We start from the raw sequence: 12875 nt of genomic DNA, 5'->3' as shown, positions 1-12875 counted from the left end.
ACCTGGCGTAAGTCCTGTACCCCAGCTGGGCAGGGACTCAACCTTACTACTTCTAGATTTGTTTCAGCCTGGGGGGGGGGGGGTTCTAAACAAAACAAAACAAACCCTTTCTTTTGAGAGTTTTATTATTTTATTATTTTTTATGTGTATGTGTGTTTTGCCCGAATGTACATCTGTATACTACATGTGTGCCTGGTGCCCTAGGGAGTGGTGAACCTCCATGTGGGTGCTGGGAATCGAACCCAGGTCCTTTGCAACAAGCACTCTGAACCACTGAACCAAGTCTCCAGCCCCAGCCTAGGGTTTTTCGTCCTTATCCCTTTTACACATTTCCTGTAAGCATGACTCTCCTAGTGATAAAGGGTGCTTGTTATCAGTGCAGAAAACCATAGAGGAGAAGAATGAATGCCAAACCCACAACTTCAGCAACTCAGAGACCAGTGGGAACCAATCACACCCACACATGTTTGTATAGACACTGTGTGCTCACACCCACACCTGGGTATACGGGATATGACACATGAGTCCGAATGCCTACGTGTGTGTAACTGGACTGGCACACGTGTAACACACAAGTTCAATCAGTCAAATAGGAGCACATGGCTGTGCGAGAACATGGTGTGCACAGCCACGGAAAACACACGGTGTGCTAGCTGCTGTTGCAACTCTACAAACATTGACTCGTTTGTACTCACAACAGTGTGATGAGACAGGTGCCTGTTTCTCTCATTTGTACCAGTGAGGATAAATCAACAATTCAGCAATCAATGGTTTGTGGACACTTTGCAGTGAGTATTATAAAAGGGTTTGCATCGCGTTGCTGCACACACACACACACACACACACACACACACACACACACACACACACCATGCTGTGTGAGCGGGGTTCACCCCATACACTTGCATTTTGTTTGGACACAAAACAGAATATCATCTGCTCATGCTCACAGAGCCCTGGTGGGCAGACTTGGATTTGAACCCAGGCTCTCTTGACTGTGACCTTCTTCCTTCACCTCTGTGGGGCTTGGAATCCTCTCCTGTAGAATGGTACAAGGAAGGGTCGTGACACCTGCCTCCAAATGTTGGATGAGCTTTTTGTGTGTAAAGCTCTCATCCTAGGGTGTGGCACATAGCGGATGCTCATACCTGGACCACCATCACATCTGTCCACTCTGAAGCTGAGGGCTTCCTAGTGAGAAGTCAGAACTCCCTCCTGCTGCTTCGTCCTGCAGGGGTCTGGCGAGAAAAGGCCTCCCCTGGGTCTGGGATCTCCCTGGGTGTAAGGGCATGCCTTCCTAGGACTCCTACCCCTTTACCCTATCTCCACCCAGCTGGCAGCTCAGCCACAGCCCCTGCACACGCCAGATGGCAAAGGGACCAGGAGGAGAGGGCTGGAGAGAAAAGCCCACAGAAGAGGCAGGCGGAGCCTCACTCTCTGACAAGGAGGGGGCCCACTGGCTGGGACGTCAGATGCCATCGCTCCCTGGGGACTGTTAAAGTCGCTGCACTACCAGGGTAATTGCAGAGGTCCCCTGACTTCTCCAGCACCTCCTGCCACCTCCTGGGGCTGCCTGTTCAGGGTATGTGCCCCCAGGGAACCTGATGCCTAGCCTCCTCTTTCCTCTCCTGTCCTCTCTCCTCTCCTTCGTTCTATTCCTCTTTGCCTTTATTTCTCCCACGTTCTTCCTTTCATTCCATCATTCTAGCTTTCCTTTCCGCCCTCCTTCCTACTTCTTTCACATTCCTTTCCTCCTCCTCCTCCTTTTTTCCTTCTCCTCTCCCCCTTTCCTTTTGTTTCTCTTGCTTTTTTTTTTTTTCTTTTTCTGACCTCTGGTGTCCTTTCCGCCTCTGTGTCATCCTCTGCTGTCTGTCCTTCCCATGTCACCCCCTCCACCCTGAGGCTGCTGCCCTCAGAAAAAGGCCTGTCCTGCTTCTGTGGGCAACTACCGAGCCCAACATTATGGGACTGGTGAAGAAGGTATTTGGCCACAGGGGATAGCCGTCTGCCTACTGGGCAGATGTGACAGAGCCATGGCTTTGAGGTGGTAGCACCTTCCCACTCCAGTCTGAATTAGCCACTGTCTGGGCACTTCTCATCACCTAACCCACTGAATCTACTGGGGAGGAAGGAGGAAGCACTGAGTACCTAGACCAGAGCTGGGTCAGAGCATCTCTGCCAAGTTCCCAGGGAGCATTCTCTGGCCTGGCAGTGCCAAGGAGACCTCTCAGGGTTTGGCATTCTCACACCCACCTCTTCCAGGCAGCGGCTCTAACTACACCAGACAGGTATACCATCCCAGACAGCTATGCCTCTTCTGTCCAGCATCGTGGGCCTTGCAGGCCTTCTCCTCTGGACAGGCCACACAGTGGGGGCCTTAAAGATGCCCAACACCACACTGGTCCAGGGCCAACCCAAGAACATAGCCGTGTGGCCCCTGTCTGGCCTGGGGGTGCCTCGGCACCGCCGGAAGCGCCATATCTCTGCTCGGGACATGAGTGCCTTGCTGGATTATCACAACCACATCCGGGCCAGCGTACACCCACCTGCTGCCAACATGGAGTATATGGTGAGTCCCAAGCCTTCCGGGTGCACCTTCCAGCTGACACCATATGACACTGTGGCCTGGAGCTGGCTTTGAAGAGCTGGACCATCTGCCTGGCTGGCCCAAGCAAACAGTGAAAATGAGTAATCCATTTTACAGATGCAGAAAGTAAGGTCCTTGCATAAATCCTCAGTTAATGGGAATGGGGTAGAGAGGGATGGGGGTGGAGAGAGAGGGATAGTATCTGTAGAGCACCTTGGGACCCTTTCACATAACCCTCTTCCTTCAAGACAGTACTGTCTGTTTTCCAAATGAAGGGATTGAGAGTCAGAGGATAAATTTGCCTTAAGTTCCCCAGTCTGGATTGCAAGCCAGGTCTACCCGCTGCTAAGGCAGAAGTTTCCACTAACACAATATGCTGCCCAAGAATTTTGCTCCACACTGGGGACCTGCAGGGGGTGGAAGACAGGGTGCTTTCCAGGCTATTGTCTCTCAGCAGAGGAGGTTGACTGACACGCCCAGACCATTCATTCCCAGCCTCGGCGGAGGACAGACAGGCACCAGGGTATCTTGGGCTGAGGAACGCCAGGAGCCGAATCTCAGTGCAGGTTGGGATGTCTTTTTCAAAGAGTCAGTCCTGGTGTCTCTCAGCTCTGTCTGCCAGAAGGCAAAACCTTCAGCACAGGAGGAATATCTTCCTATCACAGCTCCTCCCCAGGACCATTGTCCCCAAACCATGGGGACAATAGGCTGCGGGCCCACAGAGACTTCTTTAGAGAAAGAGATAGCTGATAGACCCCCTCCCGCCTAACAACTGGAAATATGGCCCCTTCTCAATGTTCTCTTGCTTACTACCTCCTACTTGGGAGCCAGATGCAGCACTAAACCTTCTGGGTACTGCGGAGAACAAGGCTTGTTCCCTCAAGAAGCCTACTTTCAGGGTCGGGGCGAGGTGGGGTAGGTAAAAGAAATTAAAGACCACAACAAGATACAGAGCCCCAATATCAGATATCAGGGGGTAATTACGAAGAGGCCAGATGGGAGCCAGATAGCAAGCAATGGGGATGGGTGGGTGGGTGGGGTGTCATTTATTTGTTTGCTCACCCGTTTGTTCGTTTATTAACACTAAACCTGCCTGCCTCGCAGAAGGCCCCCAGGTTCCCAAACAAATGACGCATTTAATCGAGCACCGGGCGGTATGGGTGGCCCCGACAGGTGTTTACATAGGTGTGTGGTATAGAACACAGGAGCAAGCTAGCTAGTCTCAGCAGGGATGCTGGGGAAGGTCACCAGTGCTTTTACTTTTTTCCTTCCCTCCATTTTTTTCTTTGCTCTGCTTTCCCTAAAAGAACACGAGGCAGCAATGGGAATGCTTGGGCGTCTATTGGCACCTCCATTTCTTATTTGCAAGGTGGCTTATGCCCATAGATCAGGGTGACACCAAACAGCCCTCACTCCTGAAGTCTTCCAAGCACCAAGAAGGTCTGGGGCACTTCCCACATTCCCACATGTCCTGGGCTTGTCGTGAGTCATGCCTGTTTGACAGCTCATTTCCTTGCTAGACTGAGTCCTTGGTGCCAAGGAATATTGTTCAATATTTGCTGAGTGAACAGCAAATACCAACACAAAGAATTCCTGGGAGTCAGAGATGGAAGGAAACTGAGGGCTTGGGGTTCTGTTTGTTAATATTTTCTGTTTATTTTTATGTGTGTGTGAGTGTCTTGCCTGCATGTATGACTGCACCGTGTAGGTGCCTAGTGTTCACGGAGGCCAGGAGAAGTCGTTGGATCCCTGGGAACTGGAGTTACAGATGGTTCTGAACCTCCATGTGGGTGCTGCAAACTGAACCTGGGTCCGTGGGAAGAGCAGCCAGTGCTCTTAACCACGGAGCTATCTCTCTCCAGCCCTCGGTTCAGATTTGAAACAAGGTCTTTGTCAGCAATAAAAAATGTGGTTAGCACCTCTAAGTCTCAGCTGTTGGAGGACTTTAACCAGGTCCCAGGGGGAGGGCCTCTTCTCTCCTCCTGTGGCCCGGTAATTTTCCGTGTCTTGCCATCCTGCCTCAACTTCATGTAGTCCTTAAAGAGAAGAAGGTACCAGCCCCTCTAGAACTGGAATCATAGGCAGCTGTGAGTTGTCACATGGGCACTGGGGAACAAACCCAGGTCCTTGTAAGAGCAGTGACCTGGCCCTTCCCCACTGACCCATCTCTCTAGCCCTGGGAACCAGCATTTTTTTTAAGAGCTTATTTTCCCCTAGTAAAAACTGTGAAGAATTTCCACGCTGAAAACTTACATAACTATAAAAAAGGATAAGAGGGGATTTAATAGGCACTGGTGTGGAATAACCACTAGGGTGACCTGTTCTTGTCAAGGGAAAGGAGTTTGGTGCAGGACAGAGAACACGCAGCACACGTGTCTACATGTCTGGGTGTACAGAGAGTATTTAAGGTTGAAGACAGGTACAAGTGGTTTAAGGGACAGTCCAGGAGTGAAGAAAGAGGTAGGGTGGCCCACGTTGCCTTCTTTTGTCTCTTAACAGCGTCTTCCTGCCATGCAGCCTCGCCTGGGCTGCTGCTGGCTATGTAGACCAGACTGGCCTCAATTTATAGATCTTCCTGCCTCTGTCTCCCCAGTACTAGGATTAAAGGTGTACACCACCATATCCTGCTTTTATTTTTAATCTTAATTCTTGGCATGTTTTCAAACCTTAAAAAAAAAAAAAAATCTTGAATTCAGTTTTTAAGTGAAAATACTGTGATCTTAAAAATAAATGACTCAAGCTGGGCATGGTGGCACACACCTTTGATCCCAGCACGCAGGGAGGCAGAGGCAGGTGGATGGCTGTGAGTTCTAGGCTAGACCGGTCTACAAAGAGAGTTCAGGACAGCCAAAGCTACACAGAGAAACCCTGTCTTCTCAAAAAACAAAAACAACAAAACAAAAACAAAAAAATCAATGACTCCTCTCTACCCTGGACTCAGTCACACGTAGGGACTGCCTGTAACTATTAAATCAATGACCTGAGATCCAGAACAAAGCTTTGGGCTTTAAGTTTGAGGTCTAATGAGGAAGAAAGAGCATGGGACTCAGAGCCTCAGCCCTGAGCGTGGACCTTGGCTCAGCTGTGGATTTGTGCTTGACCTTGGAGTCAGAGCCTCTGTTTTGTGATTTTTTTTTTTAAGTGGTGTGTTGATCTCAGGAGACTGAGTAAGGTCATGGTGATTATCTACGCTGGGGCAAGTTCACAGTCTTTCCTTCATCAGGTTTGGGATGAGCAGCTGGCCAGGTCTGCTGAAGCCTGGGCCACCCAGTGCATCTGGGCCCATGGACCCTCACAGCTGATGAAGTACGTGGGCCAGAACCTGTCTATCCATTCCGGCCGGTGAGTGAACCTCTGCCCTGTCTTCATTCAGTCATTCAACAAATGTCTACTGAGTACTTACTCTGGCCGAGTGCTGTGCATGATGATGGGGGCTGTGAAGAACCAGCTCTGCATGTGAAGAAGCCTATGCTAGTCAGGCGACACGGGCAACAAGGGGTAGACAAATTACAGCTCATGCCACTTCAGAGAGTGGCACAATAAGGCGATGGTGGCTGTGGGGAGTGGAGCTAGGACAGCATGTAGGAGGTGAGGTCCACTGGGCCCAGGAATGACAATGAAACTGAACAGCCAGCCTGGCTTTCATCACCATTCCAGCTCATGAGTCAGGATGTGGGCGTCTGAGTTCTGCTATACGTGGCCTGAGGAAGTTATGCCTATAGTACAAACTTGGGGTCTCTGTCGATCTAGGTTAGCTGTTTCTAGACATGCGGGTTTCATAAGCTAGTAAACGTTCAAAGAGATTTACAGGGGCTGAGGAAATGCTCAGCTGATAAGGTGTTTGTCGAGGGCCCATGTTCAATCTTCAAGGTTGGTCCTGACCACTGAGCTCGTCGTTGGGCCTGTCTGCATCTTTGTATGTCACCATGGTTGGAGGCAGTGCCAGGCCTGAGGAACTGTGAAGGGTCTCTCAGAGCCCTGCAGAGCTGCTCCTGATGACCATGTCCTTCCCGAAGCTCACACACCCTCTCTCCTGCCACGAAGTCCTTCCAATCTCACTGAAATTGCCCGACAGCTGGCCCTTCTGAAGCTCATGGTGAAAGTGTGTTGAGGAACTAAGGCCCCGTTGCACACTGCCAACGTGCACACTCCCACGCCCCCTGACTGCTCTTTTGGCTTTTATTCCTACCTGCTAAATATAATGACGAAGAGTAAGATAAAACCCCAGTGGGCAGCCTGGGAAGTGAAAGCTAACAGCTTATGTAGAGAAAAGGGTTAAGTCAGTGGTTAAGAGTTGAGGACCACAAGCGGAGAACCTAAATCAGACAGCTCACAGTTGCTTGTAACTTCAGCTCTGAGGGATTCCAACACTCTTTTCTGACATCCTCGGGCACTACACTCATGGGCACAGATACGTACAAACATATACTTACACGCATAGCTTAAAATAAAAATAAAATCTTTGAGAAACCGTTTTACATTTATGGGTATATGTGTACGCCACATGCGTTCCTGTGCCCTGAACTTGGATCTTCTGGAAGAGCAGCAAGTACTCTTAACCTCTGAGCTACCTCTCCAGCCCCAAAGATTAGCCTTTTTCAAAGAGTGAGAATAAGAGACAGGAAGAGAGAGAGAGAGAGAGACAGACACACAGACAGAAAGACAGAAAGAGACAGCTGTAATGACAACACCTTTCGTCCCAGCGTTCAGAAAGCACAGGCAGAGGCAGGCCGATCTCTGTGAGTTCAAGGCCAGCCAGAGCTACAGTGAGATGCCCTAAGAGAGATGGCGAGGGGAAGCCCACAAGCCTCTTCAGAGAAAACATCAGATGAAAACACCAGAGCATTCCCAAGAACAAATGGAACATCAGACTTTTGTAAGTTTGAGGGTACTGGCAGGAAGTTTCCCGTCATGTGATTTTGTTCATCACAGCATCAAGCTACAGCGTTAGACTGCTTTTCTAAACTCTGTCCAAGGAGGTGCTGCTTGGGAGGTAGCCTGATCTCTTCAGGCTGTGGACATTGTCAAGTATAGCTGGTGGAGAGAATCTTCTGATCCCATCAGGTACTTTTAGCCTGCAGAGAGCTTCCTGGGTTGGCCTGATGGTCCAGCATACTTCCTCTTCCAGGAAAATACAAGCTCTGTCTGAGACGTCATCACTACCTGGCTCTTTGCACAGCTTTATGGAGCACTTACTATGTGCCAGGGACAGGTGAGCTCTCCATAGCTTACCTCAGCTGCTCTTCAGAACATAACTATGCAATAAATATGACTGTCTACATTCTACCATTTTACAGATGGGTAATGTGACGGAGAGATGAAGTGACTCACCCAATGAGCTGGTGACAGAGTGACTTCTCCATCTTTCCCTCACCTCATGTTCTTGGCCTCCCAGGTACCGTTCTGTGGTAGATCTTGTGAAGTCTTGGTCTGAGGAAAAGCGGCATTACTCGTTCCCGGCTCCAAAGGATTGTACCCCGCACTGTCCTTGGCTCTGCAGCGGTCCCGTCTGCTCCCACTACACCCAGGTACCCTTCTGTCAATCAAGAGTGCTGAGCAGACCCTGGCATCTTGGACAGACCATAACAGGGGATAGCAGAATGAGGATGAAAGCAAAGGCCCCATGGGCTTTCTTTCTTTTGTTTCTCTGTGTGTAGACAGGATCACTGTGTATCTCAGTCTGGTCCCTAAAGTCTCCATTCTCCTGTCTCAGCCTCCTGAGTGATGGGATTGCAGGCAGCCCACCATTTCCAGTGTACGTTTTCCTTCATGGAAGGTGTACATTCCTGGAAAGTTGCGCAGACAAGAACTTGAGATGAATTATACTGAAACACAGGTGCTCGTGGGCCTGGAACTCATAGAAATCCTCCTGTATCACTTTCTGAGACTACAGGCATCATAAGCTGCCATTGTTTTGTTTTGAATATTTTGGGTATTTTCTGTTTCTTAAGACTCCTAGTATTTGTTTTGTTCTACCACTGAGCTACACCCAAGCTCATTCCAACTATTTAAAAAAAAAAAATGCCAGGTATGGTGGCTCATGCCTTTCAGCTCAACACTTGGAAGGCAAAGGCAGGCAGATCTCTGTGAATTCAGTGTCGGCCTGGTTATATATCAAGTTCCAGGATATCCAGGGATATATAATGAGGCTCTGTATAAAAACAAAACAGAACAAAACAAAAAACTCCCACAAACCCATGGGCCATTATTACCTCCATCTTCCTAATGCAGCACAGAGGAAATTAGAGACTGAGATAAAAACCTCACAGCAAGCAATGTTGAGATGCTGATTCAAATGTGTGTGATTCAAAAGTCCGTGTATAACCCCCAACACTACAGTGACTTACAAAGGTTGTCACTAAAAGGAACATCTTAAAAAGAAGATGAATGAGAAGGTATAGAAAACACCTTTTCTATATCATACCTGATGTGAAGAGATATTGCTTTGCTTTGTAACATCCTTTGGTATGCTGGGAATCAATCCCAGGGGCTTAGAACCAACCACTAGGAATGCGTTCTACCACTAAGCCACACCCCTGCTTCTTCCAACACTCTTTTGTACAACAATGTAACAATGTGAAACATTCCTTACTGTTGGTTTCAGTAAAATGTGGTTTTTGAGAGACATTCTATTACAAATTAAATGCCTCAAACCGTCCTCCTTAGAATAGGCAGATATGGACCCTTTCCCCATCCTATTCCCTCCCCCTGACCCCCGTTTGGGTGTCCTGTGCCCCACCCCAAAGCTTCACATAATGTACTCAAATGGAATGGGAACCAAAAACCTTGCAGCCCAGAGCTCCCGGGCTCCTCCAAGTCTCACCTTACCTGGCTCTGTGCTTCCGCAGATGGTGTGGGCATCCTCCAGTCGGCTGGGCTGCGCTGTTCACACCTGCAGCAGCATCAGTGTGTGGGGCAGCACCTGGCAACAGGCCGTGTACCTGGTCTGCAACTACGCCATCAAGTAAGTAGTGTGCCAGGGCTCCTCCTCGTCAACGCTGTACCGGCTCTGGCAGTTTCAGAGTCAACTGACAAGACTGTTTGTTTGTTTGTTTGTTTTGTGGCTCTAGGACTGGGTCTTGCCCAAGCTGAGTAAGTGTTCTACCATTTAGCCACAGCTTCAGCCAATAATCCTTCTGAATCCAAGACGAGAGAGAGAGAGAGAGAGAGAGAGAGAGAGAGAGAGAAGAGTTATGGCCTAAATTAGCCCTTCTGTCCCCTAAACTTCACCATGAAGCTGGCCTCTCACACCGAGGCCAGGCATCACTGAGCATTTGCATCCCTGTCATCATGGGTGCAGGGCCCCCTCTGACCTCACCCCAAGAAACAGACAGCTAAGATCACCTGCCCCTCAACAGGAGGGCGGACTGGATGGAAGAGCAAAGATGAACAGAGCGTGCTCAGCTCTCTCTCATACTCACATTGGTAGGCAGGAGATCAGGAGCCATCTCGGAAACACAGGGAAATAGCAAGAAAAGTTCCCATCCGATATCAGTGCGCAGACTTGTGAACATTACAGATTTTCTTCTCCAAATGAGAAGAAAATAAAAACTGTTTTGGTTGTTTTGAGACAGGTCTCATTCTAACCTGAACTGGCTGGGAGCTCGCTGCTCAGTCAAGAGTGGCCTCAAACTTGCAGTGATCATTTTCTGTCTCAATTTCCCCAGTGGTGGGATTAGAAGCCACAACAACCCACTTTAGCCATTACCTTTATTTTATTTGAAGCAGAACTTGCCCTCAAATGGTTACACGAAAACAAAACAAAACAAAACAAAACAACAACAACAAAAACAAAGACCGGAACTACTTTGATTCTATCTCAAATTGCCTCCCCACCCCTTCCTCTTCTTTTTTTTTCTCTCCCCCACATCAGGCTCTTTTGTAACCCAGGCTGGCCTCAAGTTCTCAATGAAGATAACTGAACTTCTGATTCCCCTGCCTCAACCTTCTGATTCTTGAGGTTACAGGTGTGCCCCCCATGCCTAACTCCTAAGCATACCTTTAAAAGATACAATGTATAGTATCTGGTGCTAACCCTGATGTTCTGAAGAGTGCAATGGATAAATGAACAAATTAATGAAACCTGTTAGGAAATGAGAAGTACATCTTTTCCTGAGCACTGGCCAGGCTTGGTGGTACATGGCATAATCTCAGCACTGAGACGGTAGAGGCCACAGGGTCAGCTGGGCTCCATAGTGAGGTCCAGTCTTAGCTACAAAGACATCTGGACTGAAAAACAAAATCAAAACAAGCAATGTTTAACACCAACCCAATTACTTCTAATGGGGGTGAGGGGCTGGGAAGTAGAAGGTAGGAGGATAGGGAGGATTCCATTTCTGGTCATAAGGGGTATTTGATCATGTAAACTATGAGAAATAAGCCTTGGGAGTTGTAGATAACTTACAGAAGGGACAGAAATAAGATCCTGAGGTAGCCTGGAGCAAGAACAGAAGGTGATTTTAAAGTTTCAGAGGAGGAAGAACGAACAAGAGTGACAGGCACAGTCAGATGGGGAAGTGAGTTGTGGATTAGCTGAAGGTGCTACTTGGGTACCCAGGAGCCTTTAAATGTTGTTTAGTTTCATTGTTGTTTTGTACTTTTAAGACAGGGTTTCTTTATGTGGTCCAGACTGCTGGGAACTTACCCTATACCCCAAGCTGGCCTAAACCCCATAAATCCTCAAGCTTCAGCCTCCCAGCTTGGCTGAAGGACTACAGATAACACACCACCAGCCTTCTAGCCAGGGCACTCTGGAGCACCAGCCCCACAGCTGGTGATGACATTCTGTAAGGCAGGAATCTGAGGACCATGATCTGTGGTCAAATCTGGCTTGTGGTCCATTTTATAAATAAAGTTTTATTGACACACAGGGATATGATGTCTGTATCTCCTCTCATGTCAAAGAAACACAGGCACACACACAATAAATAAATAAATAATAGAAACTTAAAGTTGTAGTAAACTGTGACATATAAGATACCACTGAGGCCTTTTAAGTTAAGAACTCCGTGACAATTATTATCATAATATTGTGTAACCATTGCCATTTTATTATTTATTTGTTTGTTTATATTTGTTTGTGAGTGTGGTGGCCACAGGCCACAATGCATGTGTGAAGGTCAGAGGAAAACTTCTTGGAAATGATTCTCTCCTTCTATCATGTGGGTCCTGGGGTCACCAGATCACCAGAATTGGCAGCAAGTGCCTTGACCTGCTGAGCCACCTTGCTAGCTCTATTTTTCTCTTGAGACAAGGTCCCATGTAGTCTAGCCTGGCTTTTAACTCATCAATTAGCTAAGGATGATCTTGAACTAATCCTCCTGCCCCCACCTCCAAGGGCTAGAATTATAAATGTGCACCTCCACACACATATGTTATATGTGGTGCCAGGAACTGAATCCAGGGATCTGTGCATGCTTGGCAAGATCTCTACCAACTGAGCCACACGCATCCCCACCCCTGCTAAACCTTTTCCCTTTTCATCAATTCACAGAAAGCTCCATAACCATTAGGCAATAACTCCCTATCCCCTCCTCTAAAAGGTCTTTTGAGAGGGTGATTTTAGATCAGAGTACCTGGTCTCCTGGGAGACTGGGAGAACGAGAGAGTACCAAACCTTACAGGATGTTACTATTTGCCAAGCATGATGCTGTGTCCATATGCACAGGCTGCATTTTTGCTCTCCTCTGTAGCCCTGTGGAGGAGGGATCCGCTGGGTCTGCACAGGAAGAAGCCAGGGCTTACAGAGGTGCTAGGCTCAAAGTCACACAGGCAGCAGATGCCAGGGCTGAAATGTGAAAATGTGTGAAGGCTGTATAAACTCTCCTGCTCCCTAACCCTGTTTCTCTGGTCCTCCTCTCTTTTAGGGGCAACTGGATCGGGGAGGCACCCTACAAGACTGGGAAGCCGTGTTCTGCCTGTCCCCCCAGTTACCAAGGCAACTGCAGCAGCAACATGTGCTTTTCCGGGCTCAAATCCAACAGGCTCCCGTGGGTCTGAGCTGGCCCAGTGCTATGGCATTCCAGGCTGGGGCTGGCCCTGGAAAGACTCCTCCCCAAAGCCAAAAGGGAGAGGAGGAGTTGGGGAGGCCCTACAGTTCTTTATAAATTCCTTTTCTTAAATGTTCAATATATATCAAAGGAGTTTTCTCTCCCTTCCTTAGAAACATCTTTTTTCTCTCTGATATCTGAGGAGACATGCATTTCTCTTAGTTTTCTTCTTTCTTTCTTTCTTTCTTTCTTTCTTTCTTTCTTTCTTTCTTTCTCTCTCTCTCTCTCTCTCTCTCTCT

At 48.3% G+C, this 12875-nt stretch overlaps 1 protein-coding gene across 2 annotated transcripts; it reads left to right on the top strand.

Moving 5' to 3' along the window:
* The first annotated feature begins 1462 nt into the window (after nucleotides 1-1462).
* R3hdml (R3H domain containing like) lies at nucleotides 1463-12746 on the top strand. Of its 2 annotated transcripts, XM_055602394.1 has the most exons (6): nucleotides 1463-1582; nucleotides 2263-2569; nucleotides 5811-5929; nucleotides 7983-8115; nucleotides 9436-9551; nucleotides 12454-12746. In XM_055602394.1, the coding sequence occupies exons 2-6, from the start codon at nucleotides 2309-2311 to the stop codon at nucleotides 12584-12586; spliced, it is 762 nt and encodes a 253-aa protein (XP_055458369.1). In that variant the 5' UTR covers nucleotides 1463-1582; nucleotides 2263-2308; the 3' UTR covers nucleotides 12587-12746. The 2 variants fall into 2 exon arrangements, with proteins under 2 accessions (XP_055458369.1, XP_055458370.1); XM_055602395.1 differs by having other exon boundaries at nucleotides 1481-2569.
* The last annotated feature ends 129 nt before the right edge of the window (nucleotides 12747-12875 follow it).

The sequence above is a fragment of the Psammomys obesus genome, unplaced genomic scaffold, assembly GCF_907164565.1.
Source record: "Psammomys obesus unplaced genomic scaffold, mPsaObe1.curated_primary_1811, whole genome shotgun sequence".
NCBI lineage: Eukaryota > Metazoa > Chordata > Mammalia > Rodentia > Muridae > Psammomys > Psammomys obesus.
Note: the sequence above shows the minus strand (reverse complement) of the source record. Positions and strands in the feature narration are given on the sequence as shown.